The 20,483-nt window shown below is 55.6% G+C and overlaps 1 protein-coding gene across 2 annotated transcripts in view; it reads left to right on the forward strand.

The window, feature by feature from the left end:
- The first annotated feature begins 484 nt into the window (after positions 1-484).
- PRKCZ (protein kinase C zeta) overlaps positions 485-20,483 on the forward strand; it is a 133,951-nt gene continuing 113,952 nt past the window's right edge. The window contains exons 1-4 of one of the 2 annotated variants that reach the window (XM_030805755.1): positions 485-775; positions 5,776-5,897; positions 6,821-6,910; positions 9,935-9,985. In XM_030805755.1, coding sequence (XP_030661615.1) covers positions 705-775; positions 5,776-5,897; positions 6,821-6,910; positions 9,935-9,985 — 334 coding nt within the window. In that variant the 5' untranslated portion in view covers positions 485-704. The remainder of the gene's footprint in view (positions 776-5,775; positions 5,898-6,820; positions 6,911-9,934; positions 9,986-20,483) is intronic. The other variant, XM_030805756.1, reaches the window with a different exon arrangement.

The raw sequence follows: 20,483 nt of genomic DNA on the forward strand, positions 1-20,483 counted from the left end.
TGGGGGCGGAGGGGGGCTGGGGCCCAGAGAACCCGAGTCCGGACCCTCCCGTCCGTGACCCTGGCCGGGTTCTCCGCTCCTCGCAGCTTCAGTCCGCATGTGTGAGATGTCAGGGGACCCCTGGACGGCGGGGCCCTCGGGCTGGCAGCGCGCGCCGCAAGAGTTTCGATTCAGAGGGTCTGGGCGAGGGCCGAGAACTCGCGTTTCAGGCGAGTTCCCGGGGGCGCCGCTCAGTCCCCCAGGCCGGGGCCCCTCCGGTTGCCGGGCAGAGCCGCGCCGCGCGCGGTCCCATTGGCGCAGGTGCGCCGCGCCCCGCCCGACAGGTAGCCCCGCCCGCGCCTCGCCATTGGGCCGCGGCCGGGGGTCCCCCGAGGATTGGCCCAGGTGGCGGCCCCGCCTTGCCCTCATTGGCCGCAGGTGCCACCGCCCGCCCCGGGACCGCCCGCCCCGCGGATTGGCCGCCGGCTCCACCTCGGTCCGCCATGTTCGGACACCGCCCCCCGCCCCCGCCGGACGGTCCCGCCCCGCGCGCCCCGCGCTCCCGCCCGGCGCGCCGCCGAGGTTCGGCGGAGTTGACCGGGTCGGCGCCGTCGGTCCTGGGCGCTGCCTTCCGCGTTCCGCCGCCGCCCCACCTGGCGCCCCCGCTTCGCGCCATGGCCGGAGCTCCCGGGGCGCAGAGCTGACGGCGGCCGGGGGAGCGCGCCATGCCCAGCAGGACCGGCCCCAAGATGGAAGGGAGCGGCGGCCGCGTCCGCCTCAAGGCGCATTACGGGGGGTGAGCGGCGGAGAGGGCGGGGAGCGGCGCGGGTGAGGCAGGGAGGGCGGGGAGGGCGCAGCCGTCGGGGCTCCTGCGCGAGAGGGAGGGAGGGAAGGGGCGGCGAGGTCGCTGCGGGCCCGGGGCTGTCGCGGGAGGTCCTCGGTCTCCAACCGTGAGCGTCACCCGCGGACACCTCATGGGCAGCGCGGGCTCCTTCCCCGGGACCAGGTTTCCCTGGGGTCGGCCCGGCGCCGCGAGCTCCTCGGCCCGGTTACTGTGGTTGACGTTTTCGCTGGAAAGTTGGGCGGGGACATTCCGGCTTCAAACCTGTAAGGACTGAAAGTTTTCATCGAGTTGTGAAAACTCCTGGCGGGTTTCTTAAAATCAGCGTTTCCTAAACGTTCTCCACGTTTACCCGGCCGGGGGTCTCGCTTTAGCCAAAATCCGGAGACCCGGGGCGCGGGCGCGGTGGCTCCAGTGCAGCCCCCGGCAGGGCTCGGGGCGGCCGGGCGGGGACGGGTTTCTGGAGGCGACGGCGGGGCCGAGACTGACCCTGGGGCTTGCGTCGCATCCGCCCCCCCGGAGGCCCTAGCCTGGCTGTGGGAGGGGGCGCGGTCAGGGGCGGGAGCCGAGGGGTCCTGGATGCTTGGCCGCCGCCTCGGGGCAGCGCTGGTGGGGGTGGGGGGGGCTGCACCAGGTGGCCGGGCTCACAGGCACAGCGGAGGGGTCGCTGCCCCCCGAAGTGTGGGCGGTGGGGAAGGGAGGACCCGTGGGTTTGTTCTTCCACCTGCGCGCGTCTCCAGGAGCCCCGAACTGGGACCTCCGCTTCCGCGAGGGTGGCTGCTGCTGCGGAGAGCGAGGGGAGCGGAATGCGGGCTCCGGACTTGCACTGGGTGGTCCTTGGGATCTCGAAAAGCTGCTCCTGTCCCGGTGCGTCCTTAGCTCCCGCGGTGGCAACCTGAGCCCCAGAGGCAGGGACGGCTGGCAGGGTTAGGCGGGTGACATCTTCCCCGGGCCACGTCCTCTCAGGACAGTGCCCCGGGGGTGTCTATGGTGCCCTGCGAGTCTGAGCGGGTTCAGCTCCTTGCGAACCTTGTCTTGGGGTCTCGGGTCAGCCATCTGGGGCTGCTTGGCCCCGGGTTTGTTGAGGAGGCTCAGTTGTCTCTTCTTTGGGAAGGTTGGGCCTCTGCAGCTCCCCTCTGGCAAGCACCTGGAACCTTCTGGGTGCAGTGGGGGCGGGTTTGGTGCCAGAACCAGAAGAAAGGGATTTCTGGGGGACTGATTGTCCAGCCCTACCCGAAGAAGTAGGGCAGCCATGTCTTTTGGCCTGGAGGTCAGTAGGTTAAAACTTGGTATGGTTGAGGTCCTGGCTATTGGACTTGTCCAGGGACCTGGGCTTGCTGTCTCCTTCCCAGCCTGGAGCCACCACACTGGGCAACAGGTGATGGTGCGCAGGTCAGGGGAGTCCTGCGAGAGGGAGGTCCACACCCGAAGGGCTGCAGGGGCCCAGACCCTCCTGCATTCCAGCGTCCAATTCCTGGGACCAAGGCTCGGAGGCAATGCCGCTGGAGTTCTGGGCCACCGCGTCCTCCCTCTTCCCTGCTTCGGCCCCTGGGAGCACTTTGGTAGTGGGGCGGGTGTAATTCCACCCGGTGACTCTGGTTTCACAGGCTGGAGAGACCAGGGTCCCACCCCTTCCTCTTCCCTCCCTTCTCGGACTCTCTCCCCTCTCTCCCCACCCCTTCCTCTTCCTCCCTCCTTCCCTGTTGTTTTCCCTCCTCTTCCCGCTCTCCCCTCTCTCCCTTCCCTGCCACACCTCTTCCTTCACCGTCCTCCCCTTTCTAGGGCACATCTCCCCTCTGGCTCTTCCCTGCTCCTACCATTCCTTCTCTCCTCTCTCCCCTCCCAGGTCCTCCTCCACTCTGCTGCAGGGTGTGAAGTACCCTTCTCCCCGTTCTGGCTCCTCGTCCCTCTGGGCCCCCGGTGCCTCTCTGAGGGGACTGGCTGTGGGGTGGGACACTCAGGCCTTAGGGCAATGACGCAGTTTCAGAAAGCGGCTGCCAGGATGAGTACTGGGTTGTTGAAAGCCCTAGAAACTCTGTCCCTGGGGTGAGACGCTGCTGTCCGTGGGGGTAGCTGAGCATGGACACGTGGAAGACTAGTCTTTACAAAAGGGAAGAGCACTTCAGTCACCCCCATGGGGCATGGCCACCCTGTCATCCTTGCCTGTCCTCCCAGGGCCCTCTGAGCACACTTGAGACCCAATCCTCGCCCCCTGCCCCACCCCGCCCCCTGGGGGCCTGAGGGGTCCCCAGGCACCTGTGTTTTCAGGGAGGCCCAGGTGGCCTGGGCCAGGCTCCCAGGCTGAGTCTCAGATGCCCGCCCTTCTAGGGCCACAAACACTGGTGCTGGCTCTTCCCTCTTCCAGCTCAGACTTTTTTTTTTTTTTTTGAGACGGAGTCTTGCTCTGTTGCCCAGGCTGCAGTGGTGTGGTCTCGGCTCACTGCATCCTCCACCTCCCGGGTTCAAGCGATTCTCCTGCCTCAGCCTCCCTAGTATCTAGGACTACAGACGCCTGCTACCACGCCCGGTTAATTTTTTGTAGTTTTAGTAGAGATGAGGTTTCACTTTGTTGGCCAGGCTGGTCTCAAACTCCTGACCTCGTGATCCGCCCGCCTTGGCCTCCCAAAGCACTGGTATTAAAGGCGTGAGCCACCGTGCCTGGCCTAGCTCAGACAACTTTTGTGTTCAGGGAGCTTCTGTGTGCAAAGCCCAGGGCTTGGTGCTGAGGCCCACAGAGACGCAAGAGGCCAGAGCGGGCGGTAGCTCAGGGCTTGGTGCTGGGCCTGCTGAGACGCAGGAGTCTCTCCCGGGCAGCCCAGCTGGCTGCTGGGTGCTGGGTCCTGGATGCCCCTGCCGAGGGGCACAGAGCAGCTGTTTGATTCAGGATTGGGATAGGGTTGGAGGTGGTGGCCCGACACTTCCCAAGCCCTGGGGTTTTACTGGAGCCACACACCTGGCCTCTAGATTGGCAGGAAACTGGCTTCCACTGGAGGCAGGACTGTAGGGGGAGGGGCATGGGGCAGGAAGAGGTCAAAGGTGAAGTGATGGCCGACTCCCACTCTGGAGTTGCTGGTGGTCGGACTGTTGGATGCCAGGTCAGGCAGCAGGTGTGGATGTCAGCTTGGGGCGACCCCAGGGTGAGGGGTGTGTGACCCCTCCATTTCTTACTTTCCTAATCTGCCATGATGCTGTGGGCTGTGGCGAAGACCAGCCAGGTTGGTTCCTGTGGGGTGCTTGGGCACTGGGGGCAGGTGCTGGGTGGCCAGTTCCAGCAGGACGGGGTGGGTAGCTGGGGCATCTGTCCCCCAGCCCCAGGTGGCCCAGGGGGACTGGGTAAGGCCTGTGGGGCAGGTGGGCCCTGGGCCGCTGTGCCAGGGCCGCGGCTGTGGACGGATCCTGTGTTCTGTTTGCACTGGAGTTTCTTGTCTGGGATGAGAACTTTGTTTCTTGAAACTTGTCTGATGAATTCAGATAACCTTGACGGGGAGCCAGCAGTGTCAGCGAAGAGCAGAGCCTGTATCTCTGTGGTTTGGGACGTCTCACACCCCTTCAGGCTTCTTTTTATAGGCCCTGTGCTCTTGCCCCGCTCTCTTGTGGGTGTCAGAAAGCTGTAGATTTTTCTGAAATTTCAGCGTGTTCACAAGGGTGTGATTCCCGCTCTGAGTTTGAGGAAACACCAGCTGGGCCCTGTGGTCCCTCCCGTCCACGCAGGGTGAGGCCAGCTCTTGCTCAGTGCAGGAGGTGAGGGGGGACCTCGGGTCCCTATCAGCAGGGAAGCGCCAGCCTTCAAAGGGTGCTTGGGAGTCCCTGAGCTTCCCCAGCCCCCAGAGTTCAGGTCCTGTCTGGGGATGAAAAGATAAAACATACTGACTCTGTGTGACTCGGTTTTTAAAAAAAAATCTGCCTGGGCTTCTGTCGTAGCTGCAGCAACGGACCCAGTCCCCACTCCAGGGTCTAAAGAGTGGCCTTTCATTATGGAATTATTTAATCCCCCACCACTTCACCGCTGGCACTGTCCAGGTCTGGGGGCAGGTCTGACTGGTTTCTTTTACCTTACCGAAGCCGGTGGCCTGCACCGACCCGGCTCGTGTCCACCCTGGGGTCACTCACATTTGGGTGAACTTGAACTGATGCCCGACCAGGTACCATTGCTGGGCCTCCCACAAGAGGGCACTTTCTTTTCTCCCATTTTGACCTCATTCCAGCCAGGTAGGTCACGCTTTTTCCTCTGTGCAAGGAAGTTGATGGTGGTCATTTTTTTTTTTTTTTTTTTGAGACAGAGTCTCCCTCTGTTGCACAGACTAGAGTGCAGTGGTGCGATCTCGGCTCACTGCAAGCTCCACCTCCTGGGTTCATGCCATTCTCCCACCTCAGCCTCCCGAGTAGCTGGGAATACAGGCACCCGCCACCATGCCTGGCTAATTTTTTGTATTTTTAGTAGAGATGGGGTTTCACCTCCACCATGAGGCGGAGCGTGCAGTGAGCTGAGATTGCACCACTGCACTCCAGCCTGGGCAGCACAGCAAGACTCCATCTCAAAAAAAAAAAAGTCAAAGAAAAGAAAACCCAAAGGGCATTATATTAGACATCCCTAAATTCTCTGGCATCATAGGATTTTAAACCATTTTAAATCCCCTAGCTGGTCTGGCAGACACCCACAGCCCGGAACAGCCAGGATGGTCTCGATCTCCTGACCTTGTGATCCGCCCGCCTCGGCCTCCCAAAGTGCTGGGATTACAGGCGTGAGCCACTGTGCCCAGCAATGGTGGTCATTGTTTAAACTATGGTTATGGTTAATGGTTCTGTTTTGTGTGTGTGTCGGGGGGGTGGGGCTGTCATCGTCTTTGGGGAAAGTTTCATTTATCTAATCAATGATTTGGTTAATCGGTAATCATTTTTTAATTTGATTCAAGTATGCCCCACGGTAACAGATGCCCATGTCCCCTCTGCCCCAGGGACATCTTCATCACCAGCGTGGATGCCGCCACGACCTTCGAGGAGCTCTGCGAGGAAGTGAGAGACATGTGTCGTCTGCACCAGCAGCACCCGCTCACCCTCAAGTGGGTGGACAGCGAAGGTAGCCCTTGTCCCATGTCGGCCAGAATCCTCAGCCTCAGGGGACTTCGCCAGGGCAGCCTCTGTGTGCGGAGTGTGCTCAGCCTCTTCCGTGGGGAGACTTAAAACCGTGGAATTAAACTTGTTGGAGCCAACTTTTCCCCAGTGGGGATGGTGGGAAAGAGGTTGGCCGCAGATGCTTAACGAAGACCTGGGCCCAGATGCCCTTAGGAAGGGCTCTGGTCTTGAACTGCCTGCAGGGGGTCTCCCTGCCCCACCCTGGGCAGGTCCTCATCTCTTCCTCTGACCTGTTTTCTCATGTCCTTACCGTTTTCTGGAGGTGCTTCTGGAAGGATGGGCTCTTCATATTCTAGGGACCATGGGGAGGGCGCATGCAGCCAAGGCCCGCCATGTCCACCTCCTCTCTCTTAGACACACATCCTGAAAAACAAGGGGATTGGGAGACGTCCAGAGAGACCCCTTTCTCCCAGGGACTGGCAGGCAGCTGTTGGCCAAGGACACGGCTGTGTGGGTGGAGCCTGATGCTGCCCCCGTTGGGTTGAGTACAGCCCTGCAGGGCCTGGGTTCTGTACACCTCCATGTCCCTTTCCAGCCATAGAGGGCAAGGAGCTTTCCCTCCACCCAGTACTGACCTCAGGAGAGTGTCCTCAACCCTGCTCACTGCTTAGCCCTCCAAGTGGTGCCCAGGGCTGCAGGTGCACTGACTTCCCTTCCCGGGTGGCTCTGACACGGCACCGGGGGCCAGATGACTCCCTAGTGTGGACGGCCATCCTTGGACCTCCCGACCCTGCCAGGAGGTGGCCGATCTGAGCAGCGGGACTTTGCCCCCCACCAGACCGTTGTCTGGTGTGCTGAGCGGGCCCGTCACAGCCCCCTTTGCCTCGGGCCTTCAGCAACGTCAGCACCGTCTCCTGCCCCACCCAGGTGACCCTTGCACGGTGTCCTCCCAGATGGAGCTGGAAGAGGCTTTCCGCCTGGCCCGTCAGTGCAGGGACGAAGGTCTCATCATTCATGGTTAGTGGCGGGGTCTGTGGTGGGCAGCTCTGGGAGGCTGTTCCTGGCCGTGGGTGTCTGCCAGACCAGCTAGGGGATTTAAAATGGTTTAAAATCCTATGATGCCAGAGAATTTAAGGATGTCTAATATAATGCCCTTTGGGTTTTCTTTTCTTTGACTTTTTTTTTTTTTTTTGAGACAGAGTCTTGCTGTGTTGCCCAGGCTGGAGTGCAGTGGTACAATCTCAGCTCACTGCAAGCTCCGCCTCCTGGGTTCACGCCATTCTCCTGCCTTAGCCTCCCAAGTAGCTGGGACTATAGGCTCCCACCACCACACCCAGCTAATTTTTTGTATTTTTTGTAGAGACGGGGTTTCACTGTGTTAGCCAGGATGGTCTCAGTCTCCTGACCTCGTGATCTGCCCATCTTGGCCTCCCAAAGTGCTGGGATTACAGATGTGAGCCACCACGCCTGGCGTTTTCTTTGACATTTTATTAACCCAAATGAAAACTGCTCTTATGAAGAACCTGTAAACCGCCCAGAGGCTCCAGTGGCCAGCATAGGGCCCGCAGCGCATGTGGACAGAGGGGACAGCCTCACCAGCCACCTCACCTGCCCGGTGCCCCCTGGGCCCGGCTCCAGGCTCACAGCTGTCCTCGGCTTTAAGTTCAAAGCCCCGTGATGAGCTGATGCGTGGGAGATGTGACTTGTGATCGTTTCCACTTTGTCTTTAGGTGGGCATAGGCTCCTCCCCGGTACTGCTGGGGGTCTGCAAGGGCGTCTGGGGCCTGTGAATGTGGTTCCAGCGCTGTGGCCAGTCAGCCACGTCTTTGTCTCTGTGTCCACTTCTGGCGTAGCTTGGGCTCCTTGCCAGGCGTCTGGCCATGGACGATTGAGTCTAAGATGGGACCAAAGCGCGAAACTACCCATGGTTTCCGACAGATCCATCATTCTCCTGGACACGGGGCTACTTGGTTACAACACTTAATTTTCGTAGCCCTTTATATCAATGTGGCTTTAAATTTAAAGACTAGGCCGGGTGCAGTGGCTCACAACTGTAATCCCAGCACTTTGGGAGGTCGAGGTGGGAGGATCGCTTCAGCCTAGGAGTTCAAGACCAACCTGGGCAACATAGTGAGACCCCCATCTCTCCAAAATTTGTTTTGTTTTGTTTTTTTGAGACAGAGTCTGGCTCTATCCCCAGGCTGGAGTGCAGTGGCACTATCTCTGCTCGCTGCAACCTCCACCTCCCAGATATAAGCAATTGTCCTGCCTCAGCCTCCCAAGTAGCTGGGACTACAGGCGTGTGCCACCACGCCTGGCTAATTTTTTTTTTTTTTTTAGATGGAGTCTCGCTCTGTCGCCCAGGCCGGAGTGCGGTGGTGCGATCTCAGCTCACTGCAACCTCCGCCTCCTGGGTTCAAGCAATTCTTCTGCCTCACCCTCCCAAGTAGCTGGGACTACAGGCATGTGCCATCACGCCCGGCTAATGTTTTGTATTTTTAGTAGAGACGGGGATTCACCGTGTTAGCCAGGATGGTCTTGATCTCCTGACCTCGTGATCCACCTGCTTTGGCCTCCCAAAGTGCTGGTATTACAGGCGTGAGCCACTGTCCCCAGCCTAATTTTTGTATTTTTAGTAGAGATGAGGTCTCACCATGTTGGCCAGGCTGGTCTTGAACTCCTGACCTCAGGTGATCTGCCTGCCTCAGCTTCCCGAAGTGTTGGGATTACAGGCGTGAGCCACTGTGCCTGGTCCCAATTTTTTTTTTTTTTTTTTTTTTTTGATATTCAGATGTGGTGGTGCACCTGTAGTCCCAGCTTCTCGGGAGGCTGAGGTGGGAGGATTCCTTGAGTGCAGGAGGTAGAGGCTACAGTGAACTGTGATTGTGCCATTGCACACTTGCCTGGGTGACGGAGTGAAACCCTGTGTCAGATAAATAAATTCATAGATGTGCCTAATCTAGTCCATTTTATTGTGGTTGTGATAGTAAGCACATTTTGCTTTTTTACATGGAAAGATACGGTGCTTTAAAAATTCACATTATTTTCTGGATAAAAGAAAAGTAGTCAGGGCCGGGTTCAGTGGCACACACTTGTAATCCCAGCACTTTGGGAGGCCGAGGCGGGTGGATCACTTGAGGTCAGGAGTTGAACACCAGCCTGACCAACATGGTGAAACCGCATCTCTACGATAAATACAAAAATTTGCCGGGCATGGTGGTGCACACTTGTAATCCCAGCTACTTGGGAGGCTGAGGCAGGAGAATTGCTAGAACCTGGGAGGTGGAGATTGCAGTGAGCCGAGATCGTGCCACTGAACTCCAGCCTGGGCACAGAGTGCGACTCCATCTGTAAAAACAAAAAACAAAAAATGTTTGTTTTATTAAAGTTTTAATACTTTCATGTGTGTATATATATGTATACACACACACACACACACACACACACACACACACACAAGATTAGAGATGGGGTTTCGTCATTTTGTCATGTTGGCCAGGCTGGTCTTGAACTCCTGGCCTAAAGCCATCCTCTCATCTCGGCCTACCAAACTGCTGGGATTACAGGAGTAAGCCATCGTGTCCAGCCAAGTTTTAATACTTCCTAAGCACCTATTTTAATAATTTATTGTGGAAGCCCAGGATATATGTTAAAATAATTTTGAACTGTGTCTTGAGTATGAAGAATTGGAATCTAAAGTGCTTTTAAAAGCCAGTTTTCAAAGTAATTGCAGTTCTTCCCCATTTTTATATAGTTTAAAAATACAAATCAGTAGCTTCCTCTGATGGCTTTGCTGTCCAGGTCCCTCTGATTGCCTTTTACCCTAAATTTTTCCGTGGGTTTTAAAGTCCTACCTAAGGGAGCCTGGCCTACGTGGACGCACGTGGTTTCGCGTCTCCTAGGAGCGGGCTGTCATTGGCAAAGCCACGTGCGCCTTGTGTGAAGTCCGCGTGCTCAGCCTGACTGAGGCGGGACTTCCTCCGTGAGACTGTTGAGTGGAAGCCGCGGGGTCTTGACACTCTCTTTCTCTCTCTCGTCCAGTTTTCCCAAGCACTCCTGAGCAGCCTGGCCTGCCGTGTCCGGGAGAAGACAGTGAGTACTGGGGTTTCCTACGCCGGTCTCACATGCTATGGGGTTGAACTGTTGATCCGTTGTGCCACGGAGGTGGCAGTGGTGCCGTTTTCGGAGGTTCACCCTCGTGGAGCGTCAGGGCACGAGCAGCCATGGTGACCGTGGGTGGGGTTTTCGCTGCAGCTGCTGCCTGTGCATGTTCTGGCTGACAGCACCGCGTGGCGGGGGACTCGCTTGGCTAGTTGGTGGCATGAGAATTCCAGGGGTGCCCTGCTGTCTCCCTAGGAGGGAAAGGCCAGGTGGGAGGCTGAACACTGCTCCCATGTGGCTGCCTCAGCTCACGACCACCCCCAGGCCAGCCGTCTGCTCCTCCTGGTCCCTGCTGGCCCCTGAGCTGGGGTAGGGGCTCCGTTCATTCCACACTGGCTGCATTGCAGGGAGAGGAAGGAGAGTGAGTCCCGGGGGCTGTGGCTTCAGAGGGAAGCTTCTGACCTCTCTTCCTACCGCATCCCGGAGACTGTTGGGCCCTGAGCAGGTGGCTACACTGCTCTCGGGCCGCGCATCCCGTGGCTGTGTTTGGTGGGGTTCCACCCCCACTCTCCAGACCCCACACTGCCTCCAGCATCCGTGCCATGCCTTGTTCGTTGTGTAGGCAGGAGCTCCTGGACCGAAGCCGCTGCCTGTCCAGCGCAGGGCACGTGGCTCAGTGCCCTTCGGGCAGGGCATCCCCAACCCCTGCTGCCAGGGCACACACCTCACTGGCCTCAGGCTGGATGCTGGGTGTTGGCGGTGCCCTGTGTTGGGCGGGAACCGGGGGTGGGAGCAGATTCAGGCCAAGAGGGTGAGTGGTCAGTTGGGGCAAGAGTCTCAGCTTCCAGCGAGAAGCGGGGCTGAATAGAGGTTTGGCAGCGCTTAGCGTGGGGGAGGCCCCAGGAGCCACGGGATTTCCATGATCTCCCCGGGGAGAGGGCGGCGTGGCATCCCGGTTCCAGGCCCTCAGCCAACCGGGGTCCCTTAACCATGGCCAGCGAGGCCGAGGAGACATCTGGAGGTGGGCCCTGGCAGGAATGGAGCAGGTGGTCTGGGGCTGGACCTGCCCAGGGGCCAGCAGGAGGAGATGGAGTATGTCCGTGGCAGGCGGACACCACTGGGCGGTTTTGGCAGCGCGGGGCGAGTGTGAGGAGGCAGGGGGCGGGGAGGCTTTGGAGGCAGGTGGCCAGATGGTGGGTGTCAGGGCCCTGATCACCTACGCAGCTGCCCTGGTGGTGACCTTTCCTGGGACCCTCCCTCTGGGTGCCCACGCCTCACGGACCCTGGAACACGCACCCTGGGCGGGCACGGTTCACTGCGTTTTCATGGATACATAAACACATAAATAAGACAGATGATCCCCGTGGGTGAGACGATGGTTGTCCCCTCCACAGCACCCTGCAGCCTCATGCCGATGCTTTATAGGAGGGGACCCGCGGGCCGTGTTTATTTGCCACCTGGATGATTTTTTGACTTTGTGACAGGACTGTGCTCATCTGTCCCATGTGTGCTGAGACTGTGCACTCCCAAAGGTGTCCACATGCGGCCAGCGTAGCCCCTGGGCGCAGGGGAAGCCCGCCTTATTTCTGCGACATGTCTGCCTCTTGTCTCAACCCTGCCTGGGGGTCTGGGGTCTGCTCTTTCTGTCTACGAACTCAGCGGTGCCTCTCTGCCCGTGTGGACAACCTGCCGGCCTCGCGTAGGGAAGGGAGGCCCGCATTTGCTCGGCCACTGCAGTGGAAGAAGGGGAAGTTGGGGGGTCACAGGATGCCCAGAGGCCTGAGCTCTGAAGGGGAGTGTGTCGTGGGGGTGGCAGCCGAGTCACTGTGGGGAATGTGGAGAATGTGGCCAAGCCCCGAGGAAGGACCTCCTGGGACACATGAGTAGGTCCTTGAGATGTTTACCAGGGATGGCTCCACGGCTTTGGGGACCACTCAGCCTGGTTGGGGACATTCCACCAGAGCCTCTGGGGCAGCCTTTGCTGAGGAGGTCAGAGGCGGGTGCCGGCGGAGGGGAGCCCTGCCCTGCCCTGTGTGCTGATGTCCACCCGGACGTGGGGTGGGTTTCATGGCGCTAGTGTCAGGAGTGTGTGCCCACTTGGGGTCCCAGGCCACCAGGGCTTAGGGGGCTGGCGCTCTTCCCGATGTCTTACGCTTTCTTTCACTCTGACTTCGGTGCTCATCTCAGACAGGACACCCTGCTCTGGTCACCAGTGGCTGCCGCCTGGGGCTCTGGGGTTTTAGCGCCTGTGGGGGTGTTCACAGGTATTTGTGACCTCAGGCAGCACTGCCCAGGCTGAGGGTCAGTGAGAAGGGTCAGAATGGGAGGTGTGGACAGTGGATGGAGCACGCCAGAGGCGGACGAGGGCAGGACTGCGGCTGTGCCGTGGGCCTGGTTCAGACAGCTGGACGTGCCTGTCTCACCGTCAGCAGAGGACCTTCCGGCACATTCTATGTGTGTCCATATGAAGTTAATTGGTTTTATAGATTTTTTTAAAAATTCTAAGCTATACTTACAACTATCATCTCTATGTAGTTCCAAACCCAAAATATATTCAAAAAGGGAACCCTGTGCCCGTCAGCGGTCACTCCCTGTGGGGCTGGGGCCCCACCTCCACTCAGCCTCTGTCTCTGTGGCCCTGTGGATTCTTGATGTTTGGTGTCCGTGGAATCCTGCATGTTTGTCCTTTTGCCTCTGGTGGCTTTTGCCACCTGACCTTCCCAAGGTTCATCCATGATGGAGCATTCTTAGCGCTGCAGATCTTTTTTCTATTCTGGTAAAATGCACATAACATCTATTTTTGCCATCTGAACTTTTTTTTTTTTTTTTTTTTTTGGGTGGAGGGGGACGGAGTTTTGCTGTGTCACCCAGGCTGGAGTGCATGGTACAATCTTGGCTTACTACGTCCTCTGCCTCTCAGGCTCAAGCAGTCCTCATGCCTCAGCCTCCCGAGTAGCTGGGATTACAGGTGCACGTCACCACACTTGCCTGAGTTTTTTTTTTGTAGAGTTGGGGTTTTACCATGTTGCCCAGGCTAGTCTCGAACTCCTGGGCTCAAGTGACCTACCCATCTTGGCCTCCCAAAGTGCTGGGATTACAGATGTGAGCCACCGAGCCCTGCCCCATCTTAGCCGTTTTAAAGGTTCAATTCACTGGTATTCGATATTCACATTGCTGTCCAGTCATCATCACCGCCCATCTCCAGAACTCTCTTCATCTTCCCAGACTCAGCCTCTGTCCCCATGAAACACTCACTCCCCGTTCCGCCTCCCCCAGCCCCCGACACCCACCCACCACTTTCTGTTTCTGTGAGTTTGGTGACTCCAGGGACCTCCTGTGAGCGGAATCGCACAGGATCTGTCCTTTAGTGACCGCTTATTTGACTCAGCACCATGTCCTCAAAGTGCAGCCATGCGTAGCCTGTGTCACAGTCTCCTTCCTTCTCAAGACTGAACTGCAGGCTATTGTATGGATGTATTTTGTTTACCCATTTCTGTCAGTGGACACGTGGGTGACTTCCACAGTTTAGCTGTCGTGAATGATGCTGCTGTGAGCACGGGTGCACAGTGACCTCTGGAGACCCTGCCTTCGGTTCTGGGTGTAGACCGGAAGTGGGATTGCTGGATCATTGCTCATTCTATTTTTATTCATTTATTTTCGAGACAGTGTCTCGCTCTGTCGCCCAGGCTGGAGTGCAGTGGCACAATCTCGGCTCACTGCAGCCTCCACCTCCTGGTCTCAAGCGATTGTCCTGTCTCAGCCTCCCAAGTAGCTGGGACTAAAGGCATGTGCCACCATGCCCGGCTAATTTTTGTACTTTTTGTAGAGACAGGATTTCATCATGTTGCCCAGACTGGTCTTGAACTCCTGGGCTCAAGCAGTCTGCCCACCTCAGTCTCCCAAAGTGTTGGGATTACAGGCGTGAGCCACTGCGCCTGGCCGATAATTCTGTTTAAAGAGCCGCCGTGCCATTTCCCACGGTGGCTGCAGTGTTTTCCACCCCCCGCAATAGTGCACGAGCGCCACTGTCTCTGTGTCCTCTCCAGCTCTTGTCGTTTTCTGTTTTTTTTGACAGTAGCTGTCCTAATGGGCATGAGGTGGCATGTCATGGTGGTTTTGGTTCTCATTTCCCTGGTGATAAGTGATGTTGAGCATTTTTTCATGTGCCTGTTGGCCATTTCTTTTTTTTTTTTTTTTTTGAGTTGGAGTCTTGCTCTGTTGCCCAGGTTGGAGTGCTGATCATGGCTGACTGCAACCTCTGCCTCCTGGATTCAAACGATTCTCCTGTCTCAGCCTCCTGAGTAGCTGGGATTACAGGCACCCGCCACCATGTCCAGCTAATTTTTGTATTTTTAGTAGAGTTGGGGGTTTCACCGTGTTGGCCAGGTTAGTCCCGAACTCCTGACCTCAAGTGATCCACCCACCTCGGCCTCCCAAAGTGCTGGGATTATAGGTGTGAGCCGCCGCGCCCGACTTTGTTGGCCATTTCTGTGTCTTCTTTGGTGAAATGTCTGTTCACGTCCTGTGTCCATTTTTGAATGGGCGGTTTGGTTTTTTTGTTGGTGAGTGTTAGTAGTTCTCTGTCCTGGATGTTAATCCCGTATCAGATATATGATTAGCAAATATCTTCTCCTGTTTTATGGGTTGTTTTTTTACTTTGTTGATAGTGCCTTTCGATGGAAAAAGTTTTAAACTTTTCCTGAAATCCTGCTTAATGTTTTTTCTTTTGTTGCCTGTGTATTTGGTGTCACATCCAAGAAATCACTGCCAAATCCAATGTTGTGAAGCTTTTCCCCTTGTTTTTCATCTAAGGATTTTATAATTTTAGGTTTTATGTTTAGGTCGTGGATCTGTCCTGAGTTAATTTTTGTATGTGGTGTAAGGTAAGCATCTAACTTCATTCCTTTGCATGTGGAGGTCCAGTTTTCTTAGCACCATTGGTGAAAAGACTCCCCATTGGACTGCATTGGCACCCTTTTTGAAAATCGTTTCACCATATATGGGAGGGTTCATTTGTGGAGTCTCTTCTAGTCCATTGGTCTCTGTGTCTATCTTTGAGCCAGTGCCACACTGTTTTGATCACTGTAGCTTTGTAGGAAGTTTTGAAATCAGGAAGTGTGAGCCCTCCAGCTTTGTTCTTCCTTTTCAAGATTGTTTTGGGGTCCCCTGAGATTCCAGATGAATTTTAGGACAGGCTTTTCTATTTCTGCAAAAAACATTATTGTGATTTTTGCAGGGATTGCTTTGGCTCTGTAGATCACTTTGGGTAGTCCTGACGTCTTAACAGTATGAAGTCTTCCAATCCATGAACTGAAGTGTGTTTCCATTTGTTTATGTTTTCTTTGATTTCTTTCAACAGTGTTTTATAGTTTCCCTTGTACAAGTCTTTCACCCCCTTGGTTAATTCCTAAACGTTTTATTCTTTTCGATGCTGTTGCAAGTGGAATTGTTTCCTTGATTTCCCTTTTGGGTTGTTTATTGTAAGTGTATAGAAGTGCAGTTGATTTTTGTGTGTTGACTTTTTTGCCTGCTGTTTTGCTGAATTTATCAGTTCTAACAACTTTCTGTGGAATCTTTAGGGCTTTCTTACATGTAAGATCATATCATCTGTGTACTGAGATAATTTTACTTTTTCCTTCCTAATTTGGATGCCTTGTATATCTTTTTCTTGCCTAATTGTTCTGGCTAGAATTCCACTACTCTGCTAAATAAAAGTGGTGTGATCAATCATCCTTGCCTTTGTCCTGATCTTCAAAGAAAAGCTTTCAGGTTTTCGTCACTGAGTGTGATGTCTGCTGTGGATTTTTCATGCGTGGTTTTTATTGTGTTGAGATAGTTTCCTTCTATTGCAAGTTTGTCAATTGTTTTTATCATGAAAGGGCTTTGAATTTTGTCACATGCTTCTTCTGCATCGGTTGACACGATCATGTGTTTTTTTCCCTTCATTTTGTTAATGTGGTATATTACTTTAATTTTCATTCATTGAACCATCCTTGCATCCCATGAAAAAATCCTGCTTGCTCATGGTGTGTAATTTTCTTGATATGCTGCTGAATTCATTTTACTAGTATTTTGTTGAAGATTTTTACATCCGTGTTTATAAGGGACAATTATATCCATGTTCATAAAGGATAATTATGTCCATGTTCATAAGACTCAATGGTAGGAGGCTTTCTTGTGGTGACTTTGTTGGGCTTTGGTGTCGGCGTAGTGCTGGCCTCACAGAATGAGTGAGAAGTGTTCCTTCCTCTTCAATTTTTTTGGAAAAGTTTGAGAAAAACTGGTGTTAGTTCTTCAAGTGTTTGGTAGAATTTGCCTGTGAAGCTGTCAGTCCCTGGGCTTTGCTTTGTTGGGAGGTTCTCTTTCTTTCTGTCTCTCTCTGTCTCTCTCTCTCTGTCTGTCTCTCTGATGGAGAGAGTGCAGTGGCTCGATCTCAGCTCATGTCACCCTCTGCCTCCTGGGTTCAAGTGATTCTCCTGCCTCAGCCTCCTGAATAGCTGGCATTACAGGCACATGCCATCACACCCAGCTGATTTTTGTACTTTTAGTAGAGATGTGGTTTCACATGTTGGCCAGGCTGGTCCCGAACTCCTGACCTCAGATGATCCGCCCACCTCGGCTTCCCAAAGTATAGGGATTTCAGGCATGAGCTGCTGCGCCCGGCCCTGCTTTCATCTTTATTATTCCCATCCTTCTGCCGGCTTTTGGTTTGTTCTTTTTCTGGTTCCTTAAAGTGTAAAATTAGGTTGTTATTTGAGATCTTTCTTATTTTTTAATTTCAAATATTTATCACCATAGCCAGGTGCCATGGCTCACGCCTGTAATCTCAGTGCTTTGGGAGGCTGAAGAGGGAGGATCACTTGAGGCCAGGAGTTGGAGACCAGCCTTGGGCCACATGTCAAAACTGTGTTTCACACACACAAAAAGTTTATCACTACAAATTTTCTCCTTAGCATTGCTTTCTCTGCATCCCTGAAATTTTGATACGTTGTGTTTCTGTTTTCATTAATTTCTCAGCATTTTTCTGATTTTCTTTGTGGTTTCATCTTCTATCCATTGGTTGAGTGTGTAGTGTTATTTCCATATGTGTGAATTTTTCTGTTTTCTTTCTGTTAACTGATTTCTAAGTTCATCTTGATGTGGTTAGAGAAGATACTTTGGATAATGTCTATTTTTTCAAATCTACCACGGCTGAGTCTGTGGCTCACTTGTGTTCTGTTCTGGAAAACGTCCCGTGTGCGTTGAGGATGTGCAGCCATTGTGGGTACAGCGCTCCGCTGTGTCTGTCAGAGCTATGTGGTTTACTGTTCTCTGTTTCTTTACGTGTCTGTCAGAGCTATGTGGTTTACTGTTCTCTGTTTCTTTACGTGTCTTCTCCCTAATTGCTTTTTCATTCCTTTTTTTTTTTTTTTTGAGACAGAGTCTCGCTCTGTCGCCCAGGCTGGAGTGCTGTGGCGCAATCTCGGCTCACTGTAAGCTCCGCCTCCCGGGTTCACGCCATTCTCCTGCCTCAGCCTCTCCAAGTAGCTGGGACTACAGGCGCCCGCCACCACGCCCGGCTAATTTTTTGTATTTTTTTTTTTTTAGTAGAGACGGTGTTTCACCGTGGTCTCGATCTCCTGACCTCGTGATCCACCCGCCTTGGCCTCCCAAAGTGCTGGGATTACAAGCATGAGCCACCGCGCCCAGCCCTTTTCATTCCTTTTTATGGCTGGATGAATTCTGTGATGCGATTCACCCTGTCTGTCTGTCCGTTCCTCTGCTGATGGACACTGGTGGGGGCTGGGGCGTTTGGGGCTGAGCGTGTGATGAGATCAGGAGCGCCTGGTTTTTTGGGGGAGGTGAGGGCTGGTCACGCCCCGGTTGAGTGGGGAGCCCCTGTGTGCATCCGTGGCGGCCTCGGTGGTGTTGAGGTGGAGTAATCGGGTGGTGGAGCTGGGGTCTGTGGGCTCCACCTGCTGCCACGTGTGCCGGGCTGCCCAGGGCCCAGGAGGGTGGCGGCACGGGGGTCCACATGAGGGGCCACAGGTGCCTCGGGCCCCTCTGCCGCTTGTGTCTCCATCTTCACCGTCTGTTTGCTGCAGCGCCGGGTGAGGCCAGTGTGTGGCCAGTAGATTCCCGGATGCCTCTTCTTTGCCCCTCCTTGCTGTGTCTGGTCACACAGAAATGGTATGTGTGATTTTTGTTTCAATACTCAAATCTGTTAATATTTTCCCTTCTGGCTTCCCCTAATGATACAAATATATTTTCTTGCATTTTGGTCTTTGAGCCACTTTGCGTGTCTGTGTCTGGGGTGGCATCGGCTGGCACCTGGGCCGAACTGGGACGGGGCTCTTCTCTTGGACTTGAGCAGATGAGACTCACAGCCCGAAATGCAGCAGATCCCTCAGGCAGATCCTCAACGCACATCCCTCAGGCCATGGGACTCTGGACGTGTGGCGGCCCTGTTGGCCTGAGCCACATCTGCCGTGAGAGGCAGCAGTACGTTCCTCGGGGCAGTGGCGAGAGCAAGGCTGGATCCAGAGACCTCCGAGCAGCTCCTCTGGGGCAGATCCCAGCTGCAAGCCACAGCCCGGCCCTGGTAATGGGAGCATCGCTAGGGAGGGGTGGGGTGGCCCGGCTTGTGCGGCCATGTGGGAGGGCCACTCTCAGAGACCCCCCTCCTTCCTCACCACCCCCACCCCAGAGGGGAAGCTGGAGCCAGGAGGCTGCAGACCTGGGGCCAAGGTGTGGCCAGGGCTGGCTCTCTTTTTTTTTTTTTTTGAGACGGAGTCTTGCTCTGTCACCCAGGCTGGAGTGCAGTGGCGCAATCTCGGCTCACTGCGAGCTCCGCCTCCCGGGTTCACACCATTCTCCTGCCTCAGCCTCTCTGAGTAGCTGGGACTACAGGCACCCGCCACCACTCCCGGCTAATTTTTTGTATTTTTAGTAGAGACGGGGTTTCACCGTGGTCTCGATCTCCTGACCTCGTGATCCGCCTGCCTCGGCCTCCCAAAGTGCTGGGATTACAAGCGTGAGCCACCACGCCCGGCCAGGGCTGGCTCTCTTGGGAGGCTCAGAGCATCCTGCTTCCTGGCCACCCAGCTCTGGGGCTGCTGTCAGCTCTTGGCTTGTAGATGTCACTCCAGCCTCTGGCCTGTCACCCTGAGCCTCCCCCATGTCTGTGTCTTTTCTCACTGGAACACTGGTGGTCGGCTTTGGGGCCCACCAGGGCAGTCCAGGACATTCACCTTGAGATCTCGACTTAATCACATGTGCAGGAACCCTTTTCCAAAGGAGGGTCACGCTCACAGGTTCTGGAGTAGGACATGGACTTGTCTTTCTGGGGGCCCATCTTCAACGCACCACAGTTGACTACATCAGGGTCTGCCTCTGATCTGGTGGGAGTGCTGGGTGGTCTGTCTCCACTAGCACTTTGTGGGTGGGCTCTGTCCCCAGGAAACGCTCTCTGCCCAGGCCCCCGCCCTGTGAGAGGTTCGTGCTGCCAGTGGCGCTGGTCATTGGGACTATGTGCTGGGCCGGCGCCTGGCAGGACAGACGGCAGGTGGCTCTTCTGCAGGTTCTTCTGGCTGGGACAGGACCAGCCGGCGCTCAGCGGAACTGAGACTGACGCCCCTTTCAGACCCCTCTAAGCAGGGAGGCCTGGGTGGGCAGCCTCCCTTCAGAGTTGGGGAAACGTGGCCTGGTTCCCCCAGTCCACCACTCTGCCCGCCACCACCAGGACACGTGGCCCAGTTCCCGCCAGTCACCACCCTGCTGGCCGCCACTGGGACATGTGGCCTGGTTCCCGCTGGTCACCACCCCGCCAGCCGCATCTTGAACAGCGTCCGTTGTGTAGTTGCTTGTCCTTAGTGTTCCAGCAACACCCCAACCAATGCGACCCCCGGAACCTCCGTCAGCCCCGCCCCGGAGAGCCTTCCCCTTCGTCCGTGCTGTGCTCCTTGAAACTGACATCCTCCAGCCTTTGGCCGCTCTGGACCCAGCCCCAGCTGCAGGCCCCAGCCATGGTGGTCCCTTTGGGAGGCGTGGACCAGGAGGTGATGGGCAGCTGGAGAACCCCCGTAGGTGGAGGCTGCTGCACCTGGCAGGGAGGGTCCTGGGCAAGGGGGCGTGGGGTGGAAAGGGCGTGGGTGTTCAGAAAGTTACTGGGGCTCCACCAACCAGAACGTTGGTTTACCTTGAACAAGTGACCTGTTTAGTTGTGCCTTTTCTTTACCTGTAAAACGGGGTGATTGTAAATAAAATCATGTGTGTAAAAGTGCTTAGGACCAGACCCCTCTTAGAGCGAGTGCTGATACCTGTCTCAAAGGACAGTAGGTGGACGTGGCAGGGAGGGAGACGTCAAGACGACAGCCAGGGCCCTTTCTGCCACTTCCCCTGGTGGGTGGTGGGCAGTCCCCTGAACCCCGGCAGTAAGCGAGGGACCTCCCAACACCCTGGCCTCTCTGTGTTGGCTCCAGGGGCTTCCTGGAGGAGAAGGTGCTGTTTC

This window comes from Nomascus leucogenys, chromosome 24 (genome assembly GCF_006542625.1).
Source record: "Nomascus leucogenys isolate Asia chromosome 24, Asia_NLE_v1, whole genome shotgun sequence".
In the NCBI taxonomy this organism is placed as follows: domain Eukaryota; kingdom Metazoa; phylum Chordata; class Mammalia; order Primates; family Hylobatidae; genus Nomascus; species Nomascus leucogenys.